Here is a 27,257-nt window from a genome sequence, read left to right on the forward strand (position 1 = left end):
TGGCCTCCATCTGCCAATTTAACTGCGGATACCTCGGTAATCTGGTAACGTGCTTAGTTAGACTTTATCTGTTGGGAGATAAAAGGTGCTCAACTGTCTTACATAGAACATACAGTGCAGAAGGAAGCCATTCGGCCCATTGAGTCTGCACCGACCCACTTAAGCCCTTACTTCCACCCTATCGCCGTAACCCAATAACCTCTCTTGAGAGTTGCAATTGGAATACCATGGAATGAGGAGAGTGTTTTTTTCTTAGACCATGAGACCACAAGATGTAGGAGGAGAAGTAGGCCACTCGGCCCATCGAATCTGCTCTGTCTCTCAATGAGATCATGACTGATCTGATATGATAATCCTCAACGCCACTTTCCCACTTTATCCCAATAATCCTTGATTCCCTTAGTGATTAAAAATCTGTCTGTCTCAGCCTTGAACATACTTAACAATCCGGCCTCTGCAGCCCTCAACGATAAAGAATCCCACAGACTCACAACCTTCTGAGACTAAAAGTAAGCTGCAATAAGCTGGAGAAACCTGGACTGTTCAGAGATGGCTGAAATGGAAAAAACATAGAAATAGAAACATGGGAAAAATAGGAACAGGAGGAGGCCATTCGGCCTTCAAACCCGCTCCAACATTCACTATAATTACGGCTGATCATCCAACTCAATAGCCGAATTCCGCTTTTCCCCATATACTTTGATCCCATTTGTCCCGAGTGCTATATCTAACTACTTAAAACCATACAATGCTTTGGACTCAACTACTTCCTGCGGTAATGAATTCCACAGGCTCACCACTCTCTGGGTGAAGAAATTTCTCCACCATCGGGAATATCCTTCCTGCATCAACCCTGTCCAGTCCTGTTAGAATTTTATAGGTTTCTATGATAAAACCCTCATTCTTCTGAACTCCGGCAAATACAATCCTAACTGATTCAATCTCTCCTCGTACGTTAGTACTGCCACCCCAGGAATCAGTCTGGTAAACCTTCGCTGCACTCCCCCTATAGCTAGAACATCCTTCCTCGGATAAGGAGACCAAGACTGTACACAATATTCCAGGTGTGGCCCTCCGCAAGGTCCTGTATAATTGCAGCACAACATCCCTGCTCCTGTACTTGAACCCTCTCACTATGAAGGCCAACATACCATTTGCCTCTTTACCGCCTGCTGCACCTTCATGTTTACCTTCAGTGGCTGGTGTATGAGGACACCCAGATCTCGTTGCACATTCCCCCCTCCCAATTTATGCCCATGCAATAACAGCCTCTCTTGTTTTTGCTACCAAAGTGGATAACCTCGTATTTATCTAAATTATACTGCATCTGCCATTCCACCCACTCATCTTGTCTACATCACACTGAACGATCTTTGCATCCTCCCACAGCTCACCCTCCCACTCAACTAGGTGTCATCTGCAAATTTGGAGATATGACATTTTGTTCCCTCATCTAAATCATGAATATATATTGTGAATAGCTGGGACCCTAGCACAGATCCCCACTTGTCACTGCCTACCAATTTTGAAAACAATTCGTTCATTCACAGAATGATAGAATTTACAGTGCAGAAGGAGGTCATTTTGGGGCAGCACGGTAGCATTGTGGATAGCACAATCACTTCACAGCTCCGGGGTCCCAGGTTCGATTCGGGCTTGGGTCATTGTCTGTGTGGGATCTGCACATCCTCCCCGTGTGTGCGTGGGTTTCCTCAGGGTGCTCCGGTTTCCTCCCACAGTCCAAAGATGTGCAGGTTAGGTGCATTGGCCATGATAAATTGCCCTTAGAGTCCAAAATTGCCCTTAGTGTTGGGTGGGGTTACTGGGTTATGGGGATAGGGTGGAGTTGTTGACCTTGGGTAGGGTGCTCTTTCCAAGAGCCGGTGCAGACTCGATGGGCTGAATGGCCTCCTTCTACACTGTAAATTCTATGATTCTAAATTCTATAATTCTATGATTTGGCCGATCGAGTCTGCACTGGCCCTTGGAAGAACACCGTACTTCAGCCCACACCTTCAACCTATCCCCGTAACCCAATAACCCTACCTAACCTTTTGGACACAAAGGGGCAATTTAGCATTGCCAACCCACCTAACCTGTACATCTTTCTACTGTGGCAGGAAACCGGAGCACCCTGAGAAAACCCACGCAGACACAGGGAGAAAGTACAAGCTCCACGCAGTCACCCAAGGCCAGAATTGATCCTGGGTCCTTGGAGCAGTGAGGCAGCAATGCTAACCACTGTGCCGCCCTCTTTGTTTCCTGTCTGCCAACCAGTTTTCTATCCATTTCAATACACTACCCCAATCCCATGCGCTTTAATTTTACACGCTAATCTTTTATGTGGGACTTTGTTGAAAGCCTTCTAAAAGTCCAAATATGCCACATCCACTGGCTCCCCTTCATCAATTCTATGAGTTACATAGAACATAGAACATTACAGCGCAGTACGGGCCCTTCAGCCCTCGATGTTGCGCCGACCTGTGAAACCATCTGAAGCCTATCTGGCCTACACTATTCCATTTTCATCCATATGTCTATCCAGTGACCACTTAAATGCCCTTAAAGTTGGCGAGTCTACTACTGTTGCAGGCAGGGCGTTCCACACCCCTACTACTCTCTGAGTAAAGAAACTGCCTCTGATATCTGTCCTATATCTATCACCCCTCAATTTAAAGCTATGTCCCCTCGTGTTGGTCATAACCATCCGAGGAAAAAGACTCTCACTGTCCACCCAATCTAACCCTCTGACTATCTTATATGTCTCCTCAAAGAATTCCAGTAGATTTGTCAAGCATGATTCCCCCTTCATAAACCTATGCTGAATCTGTCCAATCCTGCCACTGTTTTCTAAGTGCTCTGCTATGAAATCTTAGATAATGGATTCTAGAATTTTCCCCGCTACTGACGTCAGGGTTACTGGTCTATAATTCCCTGCTTTCTCTCGACCTCCTTTTTTAAATAGTGGAGTTACATTAGCCACCCTCAAATCTGCAGGAACTGTTCCGCAGTCTATAGAATTCTGGAAGATAACCACAATGCATCCAATATTTCTAGAGCCACCTCCTCTCGGGAGCTCCTAGAGGTGGAGGAGATAGCAAGTGATGTGGAAAATTAAAATGTAGGATAATATGTTTCAGTTTCAAATTAAGAGGTCACCTTGTGACAAAACTCAGGGCCTTGTCCAGTTACCAGCTGCATTACTGTAGCGCAGTGGAGAATAAGTCCCAGAATCATTTAAGCGGCTGGATTCTGTGTCTCTGGGGTGTCTCTGAATAAATGGGCTGAATGGCCATCCTCGTCTAATTGCATGAGTCAAAGTTTCCTGTCTGTGCATGATTCAGAACCGCCTTGTGTGTCATATCACCAAGCCATCCTCTTATCTCCAACTCTGTTCTCTCCCTGTCTCTTGCTGCTTCCTTCAGTCACACCAGAGGTGTGGAATCATCTGTTTTATTCTGACCTCAACGTTGTCCCTGTCATAACCTAATTCATGAAAACTCCCTTCTTTCATCTCTCTTATTCCCCATATCCAGCCTCTCAAACCAATAGCTACATCTGGCCCGTTGGCTAAAAAATTTTGTGTGCTCTTTGCTGGTCTCAGTAATCGCAAACTGGTCAAAGCATTTATCCTTTCCTTCACCCACACAAAGACACATATTTGTAGATTCCCAATCTCCAATTGCATCACTGAGCACAAACTGGTAGCCAAGTTCCGCATGCATGAGGACGGCCTCAACCGGGATCTCAGATTCATGTCACATTAAATAACCTCTATCATACTACCCGGGTTTGCAGAATCCTACTAACTGTCCTGGCTTGAGACAATTCACACCTTGAACACCTGTGATTATCTCTCACTCAGGTGATTCACCTGAGGAAGGAGCAGTGCTCCGAAAGCTAGTGTTTGAAACAAACATGTTGGACTTTAACCTGGTGTTGTAAGACTTCTTACTGTGCTCACCCCAGTCCAACGCCGGCATCCCCACATCATGTTCCTGTAAAGACTTGTTTACCTGTAAAGACTCACATTCCAACCATTCTCCACATTCCAATCTGTAACTATCTGGCAATTGTGTCTCTCCCATATATACTGTGATTGTGAACCTGCCTCCACTTCACCTGATGAAGGAGCAGTGCTCCAAAAGCTTGTGATTTCAAATAAACCTGTTGGACTTTAACCTGGTGTGACTTTTTATTGGGATCAACATAGTCAACCTTCTCTGGACTGCCTCCAATGTCAGTATACCTTTCCTTGGATAAGGGGACCAAAACTGTTCACATGTGTAATAATCGTCCCTTGTATAGTTTTAGCAAGACTTCCCTATTTTTATATTCCATTCTCTTTGAAATCCATTCCATTTACCTTCCCTATTACCTGCTGAACGTGCATGCTAACTTTTTGTGACTTTTGCACCAGGACCTCAAATCACTCTGTGCTGCTTCTTTCTGCAGCCTCTCTCCATTTAAATAATATTCAGCTCATTTATTCTTCCTACCAAAGTACTTGACTTCACATTTTCCTCCATTATTTTCCATGTGCCAAGTTGCACAACCTATTTCCCTCCGTAGACTCTTTGTGTCATCCTCACCCACTTGCCTTCCCACCTATCTTTGTATCAGCCGTAAACTCTGCAATAGTACATTCACTTCCCTCATCCAAGTCATTGATATATATTGTAAATAGTTCTGACCCCGGCAGTAATCCCTGTGGCACTCTACAAGTTACAGCTTGCCATCCTGAAAATCTCTCCCTTATCAACTCTCTGTCTTCTACCAGCGAGCCAATTATCCATCCACACTAATATAGTACCCCCTATGGGCTTTTATCTTATTAGCATTATGTAATTCCTTATTGAATGCTTTTTGGAAATCCAAATATGTTACATATACTGGTTCCCCTTCATGGATCCTGATTATTACCATCTCAAAGACTTCTAATAAATTGGCCAGACATGATTTCCCCTTCAGGAAGCCATGATTATGTTAAGTTTTTCTAAATGCTCTGCTACATCCTTTATAATGGACTCTTAACATTTTTCAATGACATGTGTTAAGCTAACTGGCCTATAATTACCTGATTTTTGTTTCCCTCCCTTTTTGAATAATAACATTGGTGGTTTTCCAATCCTCTGGGATTTGTCCAGAATTTGGGAATTCTTGGGAGATTACTACCAGTGCATCCACTATCTATGTAGCTATATCCTTTCCTATCCTAGTATGCAACCCACCAGGTCGAGGGGATTTATCGACCTTTCGCCCCATTATTTTCCCTAGTATTTTTTCTTGAGTGATAGTTATTGTATTTATTTTCTCCTCCCATTTTCCCCTCGATTATTCAGTATTTTTGGAATGCAACTGGTGTCTTCTTCCATTAAGACTGATGCAATATATTTGTTTAACTCCGTTACAGTTTCCTGGTTCCCCATTATTTTTTCCTTGGTCTCATTCTCTAAGAACTCTATGTACAATTTGGCTTCTCTCTTTTTTATATATCAAAGAAACTCTTACTGTCCACTTTCATTTTACTTGTTAATTTACCCTCATAGTTTATCTTCTCCCTCTTTATATTTTTGTCACCTTTTTGATTTTTAAAACTTTCCCAATCCCCTGACTTTCAACTAAACTTTGCCATAGTGTAAGTTTTTTCTTTCTGTTTTTTTACTATCCTTAACTTCCTTGGTTGGTTTAATCCCTTCCCCTTCCTTCTTCCTCCCTGGGATGTATCCTTGTTGTGAATCATGAACTATTTTCATAAATGTCTGCCATTGCGATTCACCGTCTTCTGCTTCCCACTCTACTCCAGCCAGCTCTGCCCTCATTCCTTTGTAATTACCTTATTTTTTTAAATAATCTTTATTGTCACAAGTAGGCTTACTGTGTTACTAAGTTACTGTGAAAAGGCCCTAGCCGCCACATTCTGGCGCCTGTTCAGGAACACGGAGGGAGAATTCAGAATGTCCAAATTACCTAACAGCGCGTCTTTCGTAACTTATGGGAGGAAACTTGAGCACCTGCTGGAAACTCAGGCAGACACAGGGAGAACGTACAGATTCCACCCAGCCAGTGATCTAGGTCGGGAATTGAATCTGGGATCCCGGAGATGAATCTGGGATCCCAGTGCTATCCACTGTGCTACTGTGGTTCCCACAAGTTTAGCACTGTTGTTTCTGACCCAAATTTTCACTCTCACGCTAAATTCTAACATGCTATGGTCACTGTTTCCTAAGGGATCTTTTACTCTGAGATTGTTTATGAAACGTGCCTCATTATACATTACCAAAATAGCCTGATCCCTGGTTGGATCCACAACATCTTGTTTAGGAAACTGCCCCAAATACTCTCTTTGAATTCCTCCTCATGGCAACCTCTGCTAATTTGAATTTCCCAATCCACGTGAAGATTAAAGTAACCCATTATTAAAATACTACCTTTTCTTAATATGGCCTAATTATCTCCTAATTTATGCTGTGTCAAAGAACAAAGAAAAGTACAGTACAAGAACAGGCCCTTCGACCCTCCAAGCCCGTGCCGACCATGCTGCCTGTCTAAACTAAAATCTTCTGCACTTCCTGGGTCCGTATCCCTCTATTCCCATCCTATTCATGTATTTGTCAAGATGCCCCTTAAATGTCACTATGTCCCTGCTTCCACCACCTCCTCCGGCAGCGAGTTCCAGGCACCCACTACCCTCTGTGTAAAAAAACTTGCCTCGTACATCTCTAAACCTTGCACCTTAAACCTATGCCCCCTAGTAATTGAACCCTCTACCCTGGGGAAAAGCCTCTGACTATTCACTCTGTCTATGTCATAATTTTGTAGACAAAAGTCTTACAGTACAGTTACTGCTAGGGGGCCTATAGACTACTTCTACTAGTGTCTTCTTCCCCTTGTTATTTCTTACCTCCACCCAAATGGATTCTCCATCTTACGATCCAAGATCGTTTCTTATTCCATCTTCTACCAACTACCCCACCATCCTTTCTTTCCTGTCTGTCCTTAATATTTAGCTTCCAACTTTGATCTGCTTGTAACCACATCTCTGTTCTGACCATAAGACCTGCAAGGATCCTTCTGTTTAAACCCCGTTTGTTCCCTGTTTTCCACTTTTATACCTTTGTTGCTATTAGAATTTTTATCCATGATGACTTTAATACAGACTTTACCTTTAATTCAGGCTGGAGAAATCAGTGATGACTCAGCTTGACTGACTTGGATGGCAGCCAATGAACTGGCTCAAAATGCTGGGCTTTGCTGGTAACCAGTGGTGATTGGTTCTGATTTCTCTGGAATGTTTCTTTCTTCCCAGTAAACAACCCCTGGGTTGTTTCAGATTTGTTTTTGGTTCAGACGCTCAGAAGAAACATCTCTCTCTGATATGATAAAATCTCTCTAAAAATGCAGTGCAAGAACTCTTCTCTTTCTCCAGTCAGGCTGGGTGGCATTTTATTGAAATTGCAAAGGACTGAGATTAGAATTCGGACTGGAAGATGGGTTTGATGTGGAGACCTTTGTGTTGAAGGCCCAGTTTAATGCCTCTCCAAAACAAATCCTATGGCCTGTGAGTACGGTCATTCTGCACCGGTGGCTTTGACCAGACAGCATGCTGGGGGACAGCTTATTGCAAAGAAGTCAACATTGAAAGCAAAAATTCTTATCTTTCTTTTACCTTCATCTTTATTATTTTACCCCTTTCTACCCCTCTGTGTTTGTCTGTCATGTGTGTGTGGATAGAGGTTGGGACTGCTAAAGAGGATAGTAGATTAGCTTGCTCATTATCCAGCTGAAATTACTGCATTTTCCATCTTGCTTCTGTCATAAATGAACAGTAATTGTTTCAACTTCCAAACTTGGTGACTGCAAATTATTGGGCAGCCAAGGGCCAAATATTTCAAGGTTTTTTAAAACAAATGATTGGTTAATTCACTTATTTTGGGACTCCAGGCTGGAATTGACCACTCACTAGCCCAGGATGTCGTAACATACCCATTAACTTCAATTTGTGTCGCTAAGTCATTAATTTTGTGCCAAATACTACATGCATTTATTCCTTCAGGGGATGTGGGCGTCACTGGCTGGGCCAGCATTTGTTGCCCATCCCTAACTGCCCTTGAACTCAGTGGTTTGTTTGGCCATTTCAGGGGGTAGTTTAGAGTCAACCACATTGCTGAGGGTCTGGAGTCATATGTAGGCCAGACCGGGTAAGGACAGCAGATTTCCCTAAAGGATATTACTGAACCAGATGGGTGTTCATTAATGGCGACAATTGAAAATGGTTTCATGGTCACCCTTAGACGTTTAATTCCGATTTTTTTATTGAATTCAAATTTTCATGGCTTAGGGCCTGTTCCTGTGCTGTAATTTTTCTTTGTTCTTTTCTTATGGCACGATTCGAACCTGAATCGCCAAAGCATGACTCTGGGTCTTTGGATTGTAGTCCAGTGACAATACCACTACCCTACTGCCTCTCCTTTGACACCGTTATCAGTGTTCCTCGAGGAATCTACCAGCTAGGCGGCATCCCACAAAGCTCTCTTGCCCCCTTATTTGTTTGATCTCATTTCCTGCTTCCTGTTGGTGTCCCTGCAGGGCTACATGTGGAAGAAGGGTCAAGTTCGGCGAAACTGGAATGAGCGCTGGTTTGTCCTGAAGACTTCCCACATTGATTATTATGCAAATGAGGACCTCAAGGAGAAGAAGGGGGAAATTCAACTCGATATGGACAGCACAGTTGAGGTAAAAACCATGGAGAATAGACTGACATGTCAGACATTGGTAGAATATGAAGTACAGGTCTGTCACTGTATAACATAGAACATAGACATAGAACACAGAACATTCTCATTCTTCCAGCGGAGCGGGCAGAGAGGGGAGCGATCTGTGGAGGGGAGAGCTGGAAGGTAAGCTGAGTTTTTGATTTTTAACATACTTTTTTGGAGAAGGAAACCGGAAGTCGGTCGTGGGGAGACCTGGGGTTGTATTACCCAATAAATTTGAATGGTGAGGAAACCCGAGACACCAGACGTGTAGTGTCTCCCACCCTCCCTCCTCCTCTAACCCCCAAAAAAGACTCAGTGCTGTGAGCAGGGAAGCTATTTACTTTTATATTTTCTTTTTTACTGGGAGACTAAGTAGATGTGATGGCAGCTATGTTCCTCCTGCAGAATGTTCGAGGTAAGGCAGACCACCGGTGTCCTTGCTGGCTTCACCTGTGGGAAGTGCAGCCATCTCCAGCTCCTCACAGACCGTATTAGGGAACTGGAGCTGGAGCTGGATGAACTGAGGATCATTCGGGAAGCTGAGGGGGTGATCGATAGAAGCTACAGGGACATAGTTACACCTGAGAACAAAGGTAGCTGGGTAACAGTGAGAGGTGGGAAGAGGAGGCAGCTGTTAGTGCAGGGATCCCCTGTGGTTGTTCCTCTCAACAATAAGCATACCCCTTTGGATACTGTTTAGGGGATTACCCAGCAGGGGTAGGCTGCAGTGACCGGGTCTCTGGCACGAGGTCCGGCTCTGGGGCTCAGAAGGGAAGGGGGGAGATTAGGAGAGCACTTGTTATAGTGGACTCAATAGTCAGAGGTACAGACAGGCGGCTCTGTGGGCACGGGCGAGACTCTCGTATGGTTTGTTACCTCCCGGGTGCCAGGGTCCATGACGTCTCGGATCGTGTCTTCAGGATCCTTAAGGGGGAGGGTGAGCAGCCAGAAGTTGTGGTGCACATCGGTACCAACGACGTAGGTAGGAAAAGGGGTATGGATGTAATAAATGAGTTTAGGGAATTAGGCTGGAAGTTAAAAGCCAGGACAGACAGAGTTGCCATTTCTGGTTTGTTGCCGGTGCCATATGATAGCGAGGCTAGGAATAGGGAGAGAGTGCAGTTGAACACGTGGCTGCAGGAATGGTGTAGGAGGGAGGGTTTCAGGTATTTGGATAATTGGAGCGCATTCTGAGGAAGGTGGAATCTGAACCAGAGGGGCACTAATATCGTGGGAGGGAGGTTTTCTAGTACTCTTCGGGAGGGTTTAAACTAATTTGACAAGGGAATGGGAACCGGACTTGTAGTCCAGCAACTAAGGTAGCCGATGTTCAGGACGCCAAAGCATGTAGTGAGGCAGTGGGGAAGGTAACACTGACAAAGGAGAGTACTTGCAGGCACGGAGATGGGTTGAAGTTTGTATACTTCAACGCAAGAAGCATCAGGAATAAGGTGGGTGAACTTAAGGCATTGATCGGTACTTGGGACTGCGATGTGGTGGCCATAACGGAAACTTGGATAGAAGAGGGGCAGAAATGGTTGTTGGAGGTTCCTGGTTATAGATGTTTCAATAAGATTAGGGAGGGTGGTAAAAGAGGTGGGGGGGTTGCATTGTTAATTAGAGATAGTATAACAGCTGCAGAAAGGCAGTTCGAGGAGGATCTGCCTACTGAGGTAGTTTGGGTTGAAGTCAGAAATAGGAAAGGAGCAGTCACCTTGTTGGGAGTTTTCTATAGGCCCACCAATAGCAGCAGAGATGTGGAGGAACAGATTGGGAAACAGATTTTGGAAAGGTGCAGAAGTCCCAGTAGTCATGGGTGACATGAACTTCCCAAATATTGAGTGGAAACTCTTTAGATCAAATAGTTTGGATGGGGTGTTGTTTGCGCAGTGTGTCCAGGAAGCTTTTCTAACACAGTATGTAGATTGTCCGCCCAGAGGGGAGGCCATATTGGATTTGGTACGTGGTAATGGACCAGAGCAAGTGATAGATTTGTTAGTGGTGAGGCATTTTGGAGATAGTGACCACAATTCTGTGACTTTCACTTTAGTAATGGAGAGGGATAGGTGCGTGCAACAGGGCAAGGTTTACAATTGGGGGAAGGGTAAATACAATGCTGTCAGACAAGAACTGAAGTGCATAAGTTGGGAACATAGGCTGTCAGGGAAGGACACAATTAAAATGTGGCATTTGTTCAAGGAACAGATACTACGTGTCTTTGATATGTATGTCCCTGTCAGGCAGGGAAGAGATGGTTGAGTGAGGGAACCATGGTTGACAAGAGAGGTTGAATGTCTTGTTAAGAGGAAGAAGGATACTTATGTAAGGCTGAGGAAACAAGGTTCAGACAGGGCGCTGGAGGGATACAAGATAGCCAGCAGGGAACTGAAGAAAGGGATTAGGCGAGCTAAGAGAGGGCATGAAAAATCTTTGGTGGGTAGGATCAAGGAAAACCCAAGGCCTTTTACACATATGTGAGAAATATGAGAATGACTAGAGCGAGGGTAGGTCCGATTAAGGACAGTAGCGGGAGATTGTGTATTGAGTCTGAAGAGACAGGAGAGGTCTTGAACGAGTACTTTCCTTCAGTATTTACGAATGAGAAGGGCCATATTGTTGAGAGGACAGTGTGAAACAGACTGGTAAGCTCAACTGGTTGTCGGCTGCAAAGAGACATAGATAGGATGCAGAGCTGGGCTGAGAAGTGGCAGATGGAGTTTAACCCTGAAAAGTGTGAGTGTCCATTCTGGAAGGACAAATATGAATGCGGAATACAGGGTTAACGGCAGGGTTCTTGGCAATGTGGAGGAGCAGAGAGATCTTCGGGTCTATGTTCATAGATCTTTGAAAGTTGCCACTCGAGTGGATAGAGCTGTGAAGATGGCCTATGGTGTGCTAGCGTCCATTAGCAGAGGGATTGAATTTAAGAGCCGTGAAGTGATGATGCAGCTGTACGAAACCTTGGTAAGGCCACATATGGAGTACTGTGTGTAGTTCTGGTCGCCTCAATTTAGGAAGGATGTGGAAGCTTTGGAAAAGGTGCAAAGGAGATTTACCAGGATGTTGCCTGGAATGGAGAGTAGGTCTTACGAGGAAATGTTGAAGATGCTAGTCCTTTTCTCATTAGAACGGAGAAGGATGAGGGGCGACTTGATAGAGGTTTATAAGATGATCAGGGGAATAGATAGAGTAGACAGTCAGAGACTTTTTCCTCGGGTGGAACAAACCATTACAAGGGGACATAAATTTAAGGTGAATGGTGGAAGAGAGAGGAGGGATGTCAGAGGTATATTCTTTACCCAGAGAGTAGTGGGGGCATGGAATGCACTGCCTGTGGAAGTAGTTGAGTCGGAAACATTAGGGACCTTCAAGCGGCTATTGGATAGGTACATGGATTACAGTAGAATGATGGGTGTAGATTGATTTGTTCTTAATCTAGGACAAAAGTTCAGCACAACATCGTGGGCCGAAGGGCCTGTTCTGTGCTGTATTTTCCATGTTCTAACTTACAGTGCAGAAGGAGGCCATTCGGTTCATCAAGTCTGCACCAACCCACTTAAACCCTCACTTCCACCCTATTCCCATAACCCCATCTAACCTTTTTGGTCACGAAGGGCAACTTATCATGGCCAATCCACCTGACCTGCACGTCTTTAGACTGTGGGAGGAAACCGGAGCACCTGGAGGAAACCCACACAGACATGGGGAGAACGTGCAGACTCCGCACAGACAGTGACCCAGCGGGTAATTGAACCTGGAACCCTGGCACTGTGAAGCCACAGTGCTATCCACTTGTGCTACGTGCTGCCCACACGCACTGGTACAGTACTGGTGGGACAGGTCTGTCACTGTGTAACACTGGGGTACAGTACTGGTGGGGTTGGGTCTGTTACTATATAACACTGAAGTACAGTACTGGTGGGGTTGGGTCTGTCACTGTATAACACTGGGGTACAGTACTGGTGGGGTTGGGTCTGTCACTGTATAACACTGGGGTACAGTACTGGTGGGGTTGGGTCTGTCACTGTATAACACTGGGATACATATTGGGGCAGCACAGTAGCACAAGTGGATAGCACTGTGAATTCACAGCGCCAGGGACCCAGGTTCGAGTCCCCGCTGGGTCACTGTGCGGAGTCTGTACGTTCTCCCTGTGTCTGCGTGGATTTCCTCCGGGTGCTCCGGTTTCCTCCCACAGCCCAAAGACGTGTTGGTTAGGTGGATTGGACATGATAAATTGCCCTTCGTGACTGGGTTACAGGAGTAGGGTGGAAGTGAGGACTTAAGTGGGTCGGTGCAGACTCAATGGGCCAAATGGCCTCATCCTGCACTGTATGTTCTATGTAATGCAGTACTGGTGGGAGTGGGTCAGTCACTGTATAACACTGGGGTACAGTACTGGTGGGGACAGGTCTGTCACTGTATAACACTGGGATACAGTACTGGTGGGGACAGGGTCTGTCACTGTATAACACTGGGGTACAGTACTGGTGGGGACAGGTCTGTCACTGTATAACACTGGGGTACAGTACTGGTGGGGACAGGTCTGTCACTGTATAACACTGGGGTACAGTACTGGTGGGGACAGGTCTGTCACTGTATAACTGGGATACAGTACTGGTGGGGACAGGTCTGTCACTGTATAACACTGGGATACAGTACTGGTGGGGACAGGGTCTGTCACTGTATAACACTCGGGTACAGTACTGGTGGGGACAGGTCTGTCACTGTATAACACTGGGGTACAGTACAGGTGGGGACAGGGTCTGTCACTGTATAACACTGGGGTACGGTACTGGTGGGGATGGGTCTGTCACTGTATAACACTGGGGTACAGTACTGGTGGGGAGAGGTCTGTCACTGTATAACACTGGGGTACAGGACTGGTGGGGATGGGTCTGTCACTGTATAACAATGGGGTACAGTACTGGTGGGGACAGGTCTGTCACTGTATAACACTGGGGTACAGTACTGGTGGGGACAGGTCTGTCACTGTATAACACTGGGGTACAGTACAGGTGGGGACAGGGTCTGTCACTGTATAACACTGGGGTACAGTACTGGTGGGGAGAGGTCTGTCACTGTATAACACTGGGGTACAGTACTGGTGGGGATGGGTCTGTCACTGTATAACACTGGGATACAGTACTGGTGGGGACAGGTCTGTCACTGTATAACACTGGGGTACAGTACTGGTGGGGACAGGTCTGTCACTGTATAACACTGGGGTACAGTACTGGTGGGGACAGGTCTGTCACTGTATAACACTGGGGTACAGTACTGGTGGGGACCGGTCTGTCACTGTATAACACTGGGATACAGTACTGGTGGGGACCGGTCTGTCACTGTATAACTGGGGTACAGTACTGGTGGGGACCGGTCTGTCACTGTATAACACTGGGGTACAGTACTGGTGGGGATGGGTCTGTCACTGTATAACACTCGGATACAGTACTGGTGGGGATGGGTCTGTCACTGTATAACACTGGGGTACAGTACTGGTAGGGACAGGTCTGTCACTGTATAACACTGGGATACAGTACTGGTGGGGACGGGTCTGTCACTGTATAACACTGGGGTACAGTACTGGTGGGGACAGGTCTGTCACTGTATAACACTGGGGTACAGTACTGGTGGGGACCGGTCTGTCACTGTATAACACTGGGATACAGTACTGGTGGGGACCGGTCTGTCACTGTATAACTGGGGTACAGTACTGGTGGGGACCGGTCTGTCACTGTATAACACTGGGGTACAGTACTGGTGGGGATGGGTCTGTCACTGTATAACACTCGGATACAGTACTGGTGGGGATGGGTCTGTCACTGTATAACACTGGGGTACAGTACTGGTAGGGACAGGTCTGTCACTGTATAACACTGGGATACAGTACTGGTGGGGATGGGTCTGTCACTGTATAACACTGGGGTACAGTACTGGTGGGGATGGGTCTGTCACTGTATAACACTTGGTTACAGTACTGGTGGGGACGGGTCTGTCACTGTATAACACTGGGGTACAGTACTGGTGGGGACAGGTCTGTCACTGTATAACACTGGGGTACAGTACTGGTGGGGACTGGCCTGTCACTGTATAACACTGGGGTACAGGACTGGTGGGGACGGGTCTGTCACTGTATAACACTGGGATACAGTACTGGTGGGGCAGGGGCTGTCAATCTGGAACCTGAATTCTTATTATTTTTCATTGAGCAAGCAATATTCCGCTTATCTCCGTTGCTGCTAATTTTCTATCTACTGACTCTCTGATCTTTCCTGTCTGCTTTCAACTCTCACGTGCTCCTGAATCAGTTCATTATTCTGTGTGTGTTTCTCCCTTGTAGGTCCTCCCCGACAAAGAAGGGAAGCGATGTTTATTCTGTATAAAAACTGCAAACCGTACCTTTGAGTTGAGTGCGTCTGACACAAAACGTCGACAGGAATGGATAGACAGTAAGTTGCCAGATAAATGCGTCTGTGTAGCCCCTGTTGGTTCAGTGCTATATAGAACATAGAACATACAGTGCAGAAGGAGGCCATTCGGCCCATCAAGTCTGCACCGACTCACTTCAGCCCTCACTTCCACCCTATCCCCGTAACCAAATAATCCCTCCTAACCTTTTTGGACACTAAGGGCAATTTATCATGGCCAATCCATCTAACCTGCATATCTTTGGACTGTAGGAGGAAACCGGAGCACCAGGAGGAAACCCACGCAGACACGGGGAGAACGTGCAGACTCCGCACAGACAGTGATCCAGCGGGGAATCAAAACTGGGACCCTGGCGCTGTAAAGCCACAGTGCTAGCCACTTGTGCTACCGTGCTATGGGCAGAGTTTAGGTTCTGAAATGTTGTCTGCAGCGCGATGCGTCACTCTTGACTCCGAATTCCAGCAGGACTCTTGGCAGAGTACAAGAGTTATGAAGTACAAGAGTCGGCAGGTCATGTCACAGTTGTATAAGACTTTGATTCGGTCACATTTGGAATACTGCGTACAGTTCTGGTCGCCACATTACCAAAAGGATGTGGATGCTTTGGAGAAGGTGCAGAGGAGGTTCACCAGGATGTTGCCTGGTATGGAGGGCTCTGGCTATGAAGAGAGGTTGTGTAGATTAGGATTATTTTCATTAGAAAAATGGAGGTTGAGGGAGGAGCTCATTGAGGTTTACAAAATCATGGGAGGTATAGACAGGGTGGATAGCAAGAAGCTTTTTCCCAGAGTGGGGTACTCAGTTACTAGGAGTCACGAGTTCAAGGTGAAAGGGGAAAAGTTTAAGGGAGATATGCGTGGAAGGTTCTTTATGCAGAGGGTGGTGGGTGCCTGGAATGCATTGCCGGCGGTGGTTGAGGTGGGCACGATAGTGTCATTTAACATCAATTTATCATGTCCAATCCACCTAACTTGCACATCTTTGGACTGTGGGAGGAAACCGGAGCACCCGGAGGAAACCCACGCACATACGGGGAGGACGTGCAGACTCCGCACAGACAGTAACCCAAGCCGGAATCGAACTTGGGACCCTGGAGCTGTGAAGCGATTGTGCTAACCACAATGCTACCGTGCTGCCCTAATTTTAGTTGGAACAATCCATACTCACATACAAATAGCAATGTTGAAATGGCAGTAACAAAGCTTTGGACAACTTGATTGCACAGAGCATGAGCTTGACCCAGAAGACCTGGCATAAAGTCCAAACATGAAGCTTCCTCTCCTTTCAGAAATGGCACGTATATACACCTGAATTAGTACCTAGTCCTGAGCTGGAGGTTTGGTTAGCTCAGCCACCCTGAGTGTGTATCATACAAGTTGGCCGTTCCCAGGAGGCAACTGGGTTATTGTCCACATGGCTCGTTGTACCAGGTGGGCCTGGGGTGGGCATGATTGCTGCAGGGTTCGTTGACTTGGTAGCAGGAGAGGCCTCCGTCCAGTTGGGGTCACAGATCGTAGACTGTGTGTGTCAGCCTCAGTGGTGGTTGGCAGTGCCGGTTTGGGCACATGTGACAGGTGATGCCTGTTCCTGACGTACAGGGCACCAGGTAACTGTTTGGTTGGGGCACACAATAACTCTGTAAAAACCAGTGGTCCAACACCAAACCCCTTTATTTCAGTAACAGAAAGCGACTGCTGCTGCATCTTAACAGACCAAACGTCCAAACGTGGGGACTTATGGAGATGCCGGTCTGGGTTGGCAGGTTTTAAGCTCCCGCCATACATTTCCTACTGGGTGAGCTACCGCCTTCTTCATACGGGAATTCATATTCCACAAAACCCATAGGGAGATTTATTGACGATACTATCATGTTCTGTACACTGGCCGGTATGAATGATGCACGACAGAGCATCTAGTTTTTGACTAGTTGAAATAATTTATTGTAAAACAAATGCGTGGTAAAGATAACTGGAATAAATATATAAAACTACTAACACAACCTAACTATTCTAGAGCTACTGCAAGATACGCCAACATGACTTTCTCCCAAGGCACAGAGACTGATGGTAGGTTTACATTGCCACCTGCTGGTCGGAGGTCGTGTACATTATTTTATACAAGATTGCTTATACAGTAGTACCCCGTTATAACGCGGGTGTTGATGTCCAAGACAGCCACCCGCGTTGCATCCGAGCCGCTGATATCCACAATGGGGGGTTTTTGGCTCTGCAACTTTTTTTTTGGACCGGAAGCATTGGATAAAACCTTCGATCAGAGTTCTGATAAGAACTTACTTTAGTTGACTGCAGAATTATTACATTATGCTACCATAAGTTAAATATAAGTTAAAGTAAGAAAGTAGCACTTCTAAATTTATTTTAAAATCTATGCATGCGCTTCCCATTGTGAGTCTACGGGGGTCTGATCTCTCCCCCCGCCCCCCGTAGACTCACAATGGGAAGCGCATGCATAGATTTTAAAATAAATTTAGAAGTGCTACTTTCTTACTTTAACTTATATTTAACTTATGGTAGCATAATGTAATAATTCTGCAGTCAACTAAAGTAAGTTCTTATCAGAACTCTGATCGAAGGTTTTATCCAATGCTTCCGGTCCAAAAAAAAAGTTGCAGAGCCAATATGCAGCAGTGGCTGCAGGTTTGATTGCTATAATAAACTGACAGCATCAATTTCTCCTGGTCCTTGAAACTATATGAATAGAATCTGCATAACCCACCACCTAGTTCCCTTAGTTCATATTAGGAAACCCACAGAAACTTACCAGGAACGCTGCTCCTCTCTCACTGAATCTCCCTCCAATCAGCCGGCAGTGTCAATTTCAGCGGCCGGCTCACTTTGATCCGGAGAGGGAAGCTGACAGTTGGGGTCCATAAGCCCCCCCGCCGCATATCGCGAACCGCGGTATTGCAGAGCGCGGTATAACGGGGAACTACTGTAGAACATAGAACAGTACAGGACAATACAGGCCCTTCGGCCCACAATGTTGTGCCGACCATTTATCCGAATCTAAAACAACTTAACCTGGACCCCTACAATTTACTGCTGTCCATGTGCCTGTCCAAGAGTCGCTTAAATGTCCCTAAGAACTCTGCATCCACCACCTCTGCTGGCAGTACATTCCACGCACCCACCACTCTCTGTGTAAAGAACTGACCTCTGACATCTCCCCTATACCTTCCTCCAATCACTTTAAAATTATGTCCCCTCGTGTCAGCCATTCCCGCTCGAGGCTATCCACTCTATCCATGCCTCTCATCGCCTTGGACAACTCTATCAAGTCACCTCTCGTCCTTCTTCGCTTCAGTGAGAAAAGCCCTAGCTCCCTCAACCTTTCTTCATAAGACGCCCTCCAGTCCAGGCAGCATCCTGGTAAATCTCCTCTGTACCCTCTCCAAAGCATCCACATCATTCCTATAATGAGGCGACCAGAACTGGACACAATATTCCAAGTGTGGTCTAACTGGAGTTTTATAAAGCTGCAGCAAACCCTCGCGGCTCTTAAACCCAATACCCCTGTGAATGAAAGCCAACACACCATACGCCTTCTTAACAATCCTATCAACCTGGGTGGCAACTTTGAGAGATCTATGTATGTGGACCCCAAGATCCCTCTGTTCCTCCACACTTCCAAGAATCCTGCCTTTAACCCTGTATTCAGCATTCAAATTTGACCTTCCAAAATGAATCACTTCGCATTTATCTAGGTTGAACATCTGCCATTTCTCAGCCCAGCCCGGCATCCTGTCAATGTCCTGTTGTAATCTGCAACACCCCTCAACACTATCTACAACCAGGGCCGGCTCAAGGCACCGGCAACTCGGGCAGTCGCCCGGGGCGCCATGTGCTAGGGGGCGCCAGTTCTCGGGTCCCGCGCATGCGCAGTTGGGCCGGTGCCAACCAGCGCATGCGCGGTGGCCGCCCTCCCCATCGTTCCCCCCCCCCGCTCGGTCCGCTCCCCCCGCCCACCCCCCTCGGGTCCACCCCCCCGCCCCGCCCTCGGGTCCTCCCCCCCGCCCCCCCTCGGCCCCACCCCCCCTCAGCCCCCCCCCCCTCGGCTCGGCCCCGCCCCCCCTCGGCGCGCCCCCCCCCCCCAAGGGCGCCGAAGTTCAGCTTGCCCGGGGCGCCAGCAACCCTAGGGCCGGCGCTGTCTACAACTCTACCAACTTTTGTGTCATCGGCAAACTTACTAACCCACCACTTCCTATCCAAGTCATTTATAAAAACCACAAAGAGCAGAGGTCCCAGAACAGATCCTTGCAGGACACCACTGGTCACCGACCTCCAGGCGGAATACTTTCCATCCGCTACCAGTCACTGTCTTCTTTCGGCCAGCCAATTCAGTATCCAGACAGCCAAATTTCCCTGTGTCCCATGCCCCCTAACTTTCTGAATGAGCCTACCCTGGGGAATCTTATCAAATGCCTTACTGAAATCCATATACACCACATCCAATGCCCAACCTTCAACAGTGTGTCTCGTCACATCCTCAAAGAATTCAATGAGGCTTGTGTGTCATGACCTGCCCCTCACAAAACCATGCTGACTATCTTTAATCAAACTATGTTTTTCTCAATAATCATAAATCTTATCTCTCAGAATAGATAGATAGATCCTTTCCAATATTTTGCTCACCACAGACATAAGATTGACTGGTCTGTAATTCCCAGGGATTTCCCTTCCCTCCAATCATCCAGTACTACTCCAGTGGAGAATGAGAAAGCAAACATCATCGCCAACGGCACAGCAATCTCCTCCCTCGCTTCCCATAGTAACCTTGGGTACATCCTGTCTGGCCTAGGGGACTTATCTATCCTGATGCTATTCAAAATTTCCAGCACATTCTCCTTCTTAATATCAACCTGTTCGAGTCTATTAACTCTGTTCTCACTGCAACCAGGTCCCTCTCTCTAGTGAATACTGAAGCAAAATATTCATTTAGGGCCTGCCCATCTCCTCAGACTAGGCACAAGTTCCCTCCACTATCCCTGATCGGCCCTACTCTCACTCTGATCATCCTCTTATTTCTCACATAAGTGTAGAACACCTTGGGGTTATCCCTAATCCTTCCCGTCAGGGCTTATTCATGCCCCCTTCCAGCTTTCCTAAGTCCATTTTTGAGTTCCTTCCTGGCTACCTTCTAACCCTCTAGAGCCGTGCCAGATCCTTGCTTCCTCAACCTTACGTAAGTTCCCTTCTTCCTCTTGATTAGAAGTTCCACTTCTCTTGTCATCCAAGGCTCCTTCACCTTAACATTCCTTCCTCGTCTCAGTGGGACAAAACTATTCAGCACTCGCAGCAAGTGCTCCTTAAACAACTACCACATTACTGTTGTGCATACCTGCAAAGATGGAACACACTCCCGCTCTCCCTCGCGGGGAGAGTTCAGACGATCAAAATGAACGTACTGCCCAGGTTCCTCTTCCTGTTTAGATCCATTCCGATCTACATCCCCAAGGCCTTTTTCAAAGCGCTGGACAAACTCATCATGGCGTTCGTATGGGGGGGTAAAAATGCTAGGATCCCAAAGAAGGTCTTACAAAAAACAAAAACCAGGGGAGGGTTAGCCCTCCCGAATCTACAATTCTACCACTGGGCAGCAACAGCCGAGCGAGTAAGGGGATGGATCCAGGAGCCAGAAGCTGAGTGGGTGCGTGCGGAGGAGGCTTCCTGCATGGGAACCTCCCTCCGGGCCCTCGCCACGGCAGCACTCCCATCCCCACCCAAAAAACACTCCAGCAGCCCAGTGGTGACAGCCACCCTCCAATCCTGGAACCAACTGCGGCAGCAACTTGGCCTGACCAAAATGTCGAACAGGGCTCCCATCTGCAACAACCATAGGTTCAAACCAGCACTGACCGACGCCACCTTCAAAAGGTGGAGGCAGGACGGGGGGACACTGACAGTCAGGGACCTATACACGGACGACAGGATCGCAACACTGGACGAACTGACAGAGAAATTTCAGCTAGCTGGGGGGAACGAGCTACGGTACCTGCAGCTCAAAAACTTCCTACGAAAGGAGACAAGGACGTACCCACAACCGCCACGACAGACACTACTGGAAGACCTACTGGATGCAAGTATCCTAGAGAAAGGGAACTGTAGTGACATGTATGACCGACTGGTAGATAGGGACGACACCGTACTGGACGCAACAAGGAGGAAATGGGAGGACGACCTGGGGATGGAGATAGGGTGGGGACTCTGGAGCGAAGCACTGCATAGGGTCAACTCCACCTCCACGTGCGCAAGGCTCAGCCTGACGCAACTAAAAGTGGTACATAGAGCCCACTTAACAAGAACCCGTATGAGTAGGTTCTTCCCGGAGGTGGAAGACAGATGTGAACGGTGCCAAAGAGGCCCGGCCAACCACGCCCACATGTTCTGGTCTTGCCCCAGACTCGTGGAGTACTGGACAGCCTTCTTCGAGGTTATGTCCAAAGTGGTGGGAGTGAGGGTGGAGCCATGCCCGATAGTGGCGGTCTTCGGGGTTTCAGAACAGCCAGATCTATTCCTGGGGAGGAGGGCGGACGCCCTTGCCTTTGCCTCCCTGATTGCCCGCCGTAGAATCCTGTTTGGCTGGCGGTCAGCAGCACCGCCCAGAGCTGCGGACTGGCTGTCCGACCTCTCGGAATCTCTCCAAATGGAGAAAATCAAATTTGCCATCCGAGGGTTGGACGACGGCTTCCACAGAACGTGGGAGCCATTCATGCAACTGTTCCGGGACCTATTTGTGGCCAATGTACAAGAGGAAGAATAGTCGGGGGAAGGTAGCGGGAGGGGGGGGGGCTACAGGTTCGTTACGGGGGTTCGATGGCTAGCTAAGGCCCAAAACCAAACTAAATAAACATGTTGAGGGGGGGGGGGGGGGCGCAGTTACTACTACGAAGATGCTTACCTGTAAATATGTATGTTAATTTTTGCGTGTTTGTTTTTTTTTCTCTCTCCTAACAATTTGTAATTTGTTCAATATAAAATATGAAAACTGAATAAAAACATTTATAAAAAAAAAAAAAAAATTACTGTTGTGCATTTCCCCAAGAACTGTTCCCACTTTATGCTCCTCATAACATCCCCTTTCCTTTGGAAACATAGTTGTTTACATTCCTGACTTCATTTTTTACCATATAACATGGTATGCATAAATTCTTATAGTATTCAACTCTTTACAGTCCATCACAAATTCAGTCTCTCAGCCTTTGCCTTGTTGATCTTCTGCTGAACTTGTGAAGTTACTTCATCTTCTTTGTGGTTGTGAAAGCTGCTCGTATTGGTGTGGGTCTGAACGCTGAACTGTATCTTCCTCAACGAACAAAGAACAGTCCAACACAGGAACAGGCCCTTCGGCCCTCCAAGCCTGCACCGACCATGGTACCTGCCTAAACTAAAACCACTTATGGAGTCCGTATCCTTCCATTCCCACCCTACTCATATATTTGTCTGGATGCCCCTTAAATGCCGCTATCGTACCTGCTCCCACCACCTCCCCAGGCAGCGCGTTCCATATATTTACCACTCTTTGTGTAAAACAACTTGCCTCGCACATCTGTTCTAAACTTTTCCCCACGCACTTTAAACCTATGTCCCCTAGTACTTGACTCCCCTACCCTAGGAAAGAGGATCTGACTATCCACTCTGTCCATGCCACTCAATCTTGTAGACCTCTATCAGGCTGCCTCTCAATCTCCGTTGTTCCAGTGAAAACAGACCGAGTTTACCTAACCTCTCCTCATAGCTAATGCCTTCCATACCAGGCAACATCCTAGTAAACTACTTCTGTATCCTCTCCAAAGCATCCACATCCTTCTGGTAGTGTGGCGACCAGAATTGTACACCATATTCCAAATGAGGCCTAACTAAGGTCCTGTAGAGCTGCAACACGTGTTGCCAATTTTTATATTCAATGAAGGCCAGCATGATGTATGCCTTCCTGACCACCTTATCCACATGTGTTGCCACTTTCAGTGATTGGTGGACATGCACGCCCAGATCTCTCTGCCTGTCAAGAGCTCTACCATTTACTGTGTAATTCCTCCATGCATTGGACCTTCCAAAGTGCATTAGCTCACACTTGTCAAGATTAAACTCCATTGGGACTTCCCGGGCGGCTATGAAGGAATAAGTGGCTCGGGTCGGACTTTTGGACCTTTTCCCCCGATTTGCTACCGGACTTGAATTGAAAAATTGATGGCAGAGGCAATTATGTACTGAATTCCCACATCGGTGCATGGAGAGGAGGACTGGAAGTGCTCGTAAAGGCAGAAACAGAAAGACAGAGAAGGCTTGGGCTTGAAGCAGCAATGGGAGACAGCATGGCGGAGGACCGGACCTCTGGCTTGTCGACCCAGTGGTCAATGGAGCAGCTGATGCAAGTTATTCAGGAAGGCTTCGCTAAGCTCAAACGGGACTGCTTGGACGCGATAAAAGAGTCAATTGAGCGGCTGGAGCTTAGATTGGATGCCCAAGATTGGGCGATCCAGAGGGTAGAGAAGACGCTGGCTGAGCAGGAGGAACATCAAACAGCGGTGGAGTTGGAGGTGGGGATGCTGAGGGAACAGCAGAAGAAGCTCCTGGAGAAGGTGGAGGACCTAGAGAATAGGTCCTGCCAGCAGAACCTTGAGAATCATTGGGCTCCCGGAGGGGTCTGAAGGAGCGGATGCTGGGGCATACATCGCAGATATGTTTGAGAAGCTGCTGGGGGATGGGGCATTCTCCCGACCCTTGGAGGTGGACAGAGCTCACAGAGCACTCACGAGGAAGCCGCGAATGGGAGACCCCCCCGAGGGCGATGGTGGTGAGATTCCACAGGTACTTGGATAAGGAGCGCATTCTACAGTGGGACAAGCAGACATGGAGCTGTAAATAGGACAACAGTATCCTGCGGGTTTACCAAGACCTGAGTGCGGAGGTGGCCAGGAGAAGAGCAGGCTTTAACCAAATGAGGTCGACCCTTTTTTAGAAAAAGTTGAAGTTCGGACTGTTGTATCCGATCCGTCTCTGGGTCACGTACGAGGAACAGCACTTTTATTTCGAGTCGCCTGAGGACGCGCCGGACTTCACGATAAGGAAAGGACTGGTGGTGGACTGAGAACTTTTGAACTTTGCTGCAACGTTCATGTTTTTTTATTTAAAAAAAAAGAGTTTCTCGTTTTTTGTTTTGTGGAAGCTGTCTGTAATGCTTTCTGTATTGATTTGGGACCAGTGTCAGAGCTGAGTGAGTTAAGGTTTACATTTGCACTGTTACTCAACCTGATAAAGTTCAAGGTTGTTCATCGGGCTCAGATGACAGTGGCCCGGATGAGCAGATTCTTTGGGGTGGAAGAACGGTGTGAAAAGTGTGCAGGAGGACCAGCGAACCATGTCCACATGTTCTGGAAATGTCCGAAGCTGAGGGGATTTTGGCAGGGGTTTGCAGATGTCATGCCCATGGTGTTAAAAACAAGGGTAGCACCGAGTCCAGAGGTGGCGATTTTCAGGGTGTCGAAGACCCAGAAATCCAGGAGAAGAAAGAGGCAGACATTCTGGCCTTTGCTTCCCTGGTAGCCCGGAGACGGATAATATTATCTTGGAGGGACTCAAGCCCCTGAAGTCGGATACCTGGCTATTGGACATGGCTAGCTTTCTCTGTTTGGAGAAAATCAAGTTTGCTTTGAGAGGGTCACTGTTAGGGTTCACCCGGAGGTGGCAACCGTTCGTCGACTTCTTTGCGGGAAATTAATCGTCAGCAGGGGGGGTTAGTTTAGCTCAGAGTAGAGGGTTAATAAAGGTGGGACCTGTAAGGGAGGGAGACGGGTTTTGCACTATGTTTATAGATTCATGTACATTGTTTATTTTGTTGTTGTTGTAAAACCAAAAATACCTCAATAATATGTTTATTAAATAAAAAGATTAAACTCCATCTGCCATTTCACTGCCCAAGAGTCCAGCCAGTTTATATCCTGCTATATTCTCTTCACTATCCGCAAATCCACCAATTTCTCTGTCGTCTGCAAATTTACAAATCAGGCCATCTACATTATCTGCCAAATTATTTATATACACTATGAACAACAAAGATCTGATCCCTGTGCAACATCGCTCGTCACAGTCTTTCATTCAGAAAAGCACCTTTCTACGGCCCCAGCAATTTCCTCAGTGTCCTGGGATAGATCCCATCAGGTCCTGTGGACTTATCTACTTTAATGCTTTTATAAGAGGCTCAACACCTCCTCCTAATTAATGTCAACATGACTCAGAATATTTACACATTCTACTCGATACGCCTCATCTACCAATCTCTTTGGTGAATACTGAAGCAAAATATTCATTTAGTATCTCTTCCATTTCCTCTGGTTCCATTCATGGATTTCCTCCAATATGCTTAAATGGACCAACCGTTTCTCTGTCTACCCTCTTGCTCTTTACATGTGTATAAAACGCCTTAGGATTTTCTTAATCTTGTTTGTCAACGAAAGTTCATGACCCCTTTTAGCTTTCCTAACTCCTACATTAAGTGCCTTCCTACTTCATATTCTTCAAGGGCTTCATCTGTTCTAAGCCTTTTAGACCTTCCAAATGCTTCCTTTTTCTTTTTGACAAAGTTCATAATATCCCTCGTTATCCAGGGTTGCCTATACTTGCCACCCTTATCTTTCGTCCTGACAGGAACATGCCGGTCCTGAATTCTAATCAATGGACATTGGAAAACCTCCCACATGCTGGATTCGCCCAGTCAACACTCTCCAGATCCTGCCTAATGCTGCTGTAATTAGCCTTCCCCCAGTCTAACACCTTCACCTGAGGACCACTCCTGTCCTTATTCATAAGCAGCTGAAAACTTACAGAATTATGATCACTGTTCCCGAAATGATCTCCTACCGAAACTTTGATCCCTTATTCCCCAGCACCAAGTCTAATATGGCCCCTTCCCATGTTGGGATATTTACATATTGTTTCAAGAAACCCTCCTTACAAATTCTGCTCCATCCATGCCTCGAGCAGTAAGTGTGTCTCTGTCAATATAGGGAAAGTTAAAATCACCCACCACATTGTTTATGCATCTTTCCAAAATCTGTCTGCATATCTGCTCCTCTATCTCCCGCTGGCTGTTAGGAGGTCTGTATTACACCCCCAACATTGTGACAGCACCCTTCCTGGTTCCTGAGCTCTACCCAGATTGCCTCGCTGCCTGAAACTTCCAAGATGTCCTCCCTCAGTACAGCTGTGATATTCTCCTTAACCAATAATGCAACACCCCCATCACTTTTGCATCCCCCTCAATTCTAAATCCTGGAATGTTTAGTTGCCATATCTGTTCCTCTTTCTTCCAAGTTTCTGTAATAGCAACAACACCATAATTCCACGTAATAATCCAAGCTCTAAGTTCATCGGTCTTACCTGAAATACTCCTCTCATTGAAACTAATGCACTTCAGCCCACCAGTCCCACTGCGTTGACCAATCACTCCCTGCCTGCTCTTCCTCTTAATATTACTGGCCTTAGTCTGTAGCTCTCCCTCAGCTATTTCTCCCGCTGACTTACTGCTCTGGCTCCCACCCCCCTGCCATAATAGACAGTTCAATCTGTTTCTCTGCCTTCCACTTTTCTCCTTACTCGCTTTTGTTTCTATCCCCTCTTGACTACCCTCTGACTTCCTGCATTGGTTTCCATCCCCCTGCCACATCAGTTCAGGATTGCTCACCACATCTCATTGCGTTGCATTACAAAACGTTGCTGAACTTTCAGCAGAGCTATTTGGTTCTTCCTTAAGATTATACCATCATCCGTGACGATGAAATACGAGTTTGGACCTGCTTGCCGCAGTTCCTTCGCATACATAGACCATTGCCTTTGGAACCTTCCAGTCTGACCGTGTCATCTGGCTGTAGTGGTTGGAGTCCTCGCGCAGATTTATCGTAAAATCTCTTTTGCCTCCTTTTTTGAGAGATCAGATGCCTCTCTAATGAGTGGTTAATTGGTTCTTAAGAAATATAGGGCAAGGTCATTCTCAGTTGCCGATTCATCAGCACCTGAGCTGGCGAAAGCATTGATTCCTGGTGCTGAAGGA

General features: G+C 46.9%; 1 protein-coding gene across 1 annotated transcript in view; it reads left to right on the top strand.

The window, feature by feature from the left end:
* LOC119954972 (differentially expressed in FDCP 6 homolog) overlaps positions 1 to 27,257 on the top strand; it is a 125,965-nt gene that overhangs the window by 39,516 nt on the left and 59,192 nt on the right. The window contains exons 4-5 of the mRNA XM_038780736.1: positions 8,590 to 8,736; positions 15,103 to 15,211. Coding sequence (XP_038636664.1) covers positions 8,590 to 8,736; positions 15,103 to 15,211 — 256 coding nt within the window. The remainder of the gene's footprint in view (positions 1 to 8,589; positions 8,737 to 15,102; positions 15,212 to 27,257) is intronic.

Source organism: Scyliorhinus canicula, chromosome 20 (assembly GCF_902713615.1).
Source record: "Scyliorhinus canicula chromosome 20, sScyCan1.1, whole genome shotgun sequence".
Lineage (NCBI taxonomy): Eukaryota > Metazoa > Chordata > Chondrichthyes > Carcharhiniformes > Scyliorhinidae > Scyliorhinus > Scyliorhinus canicula.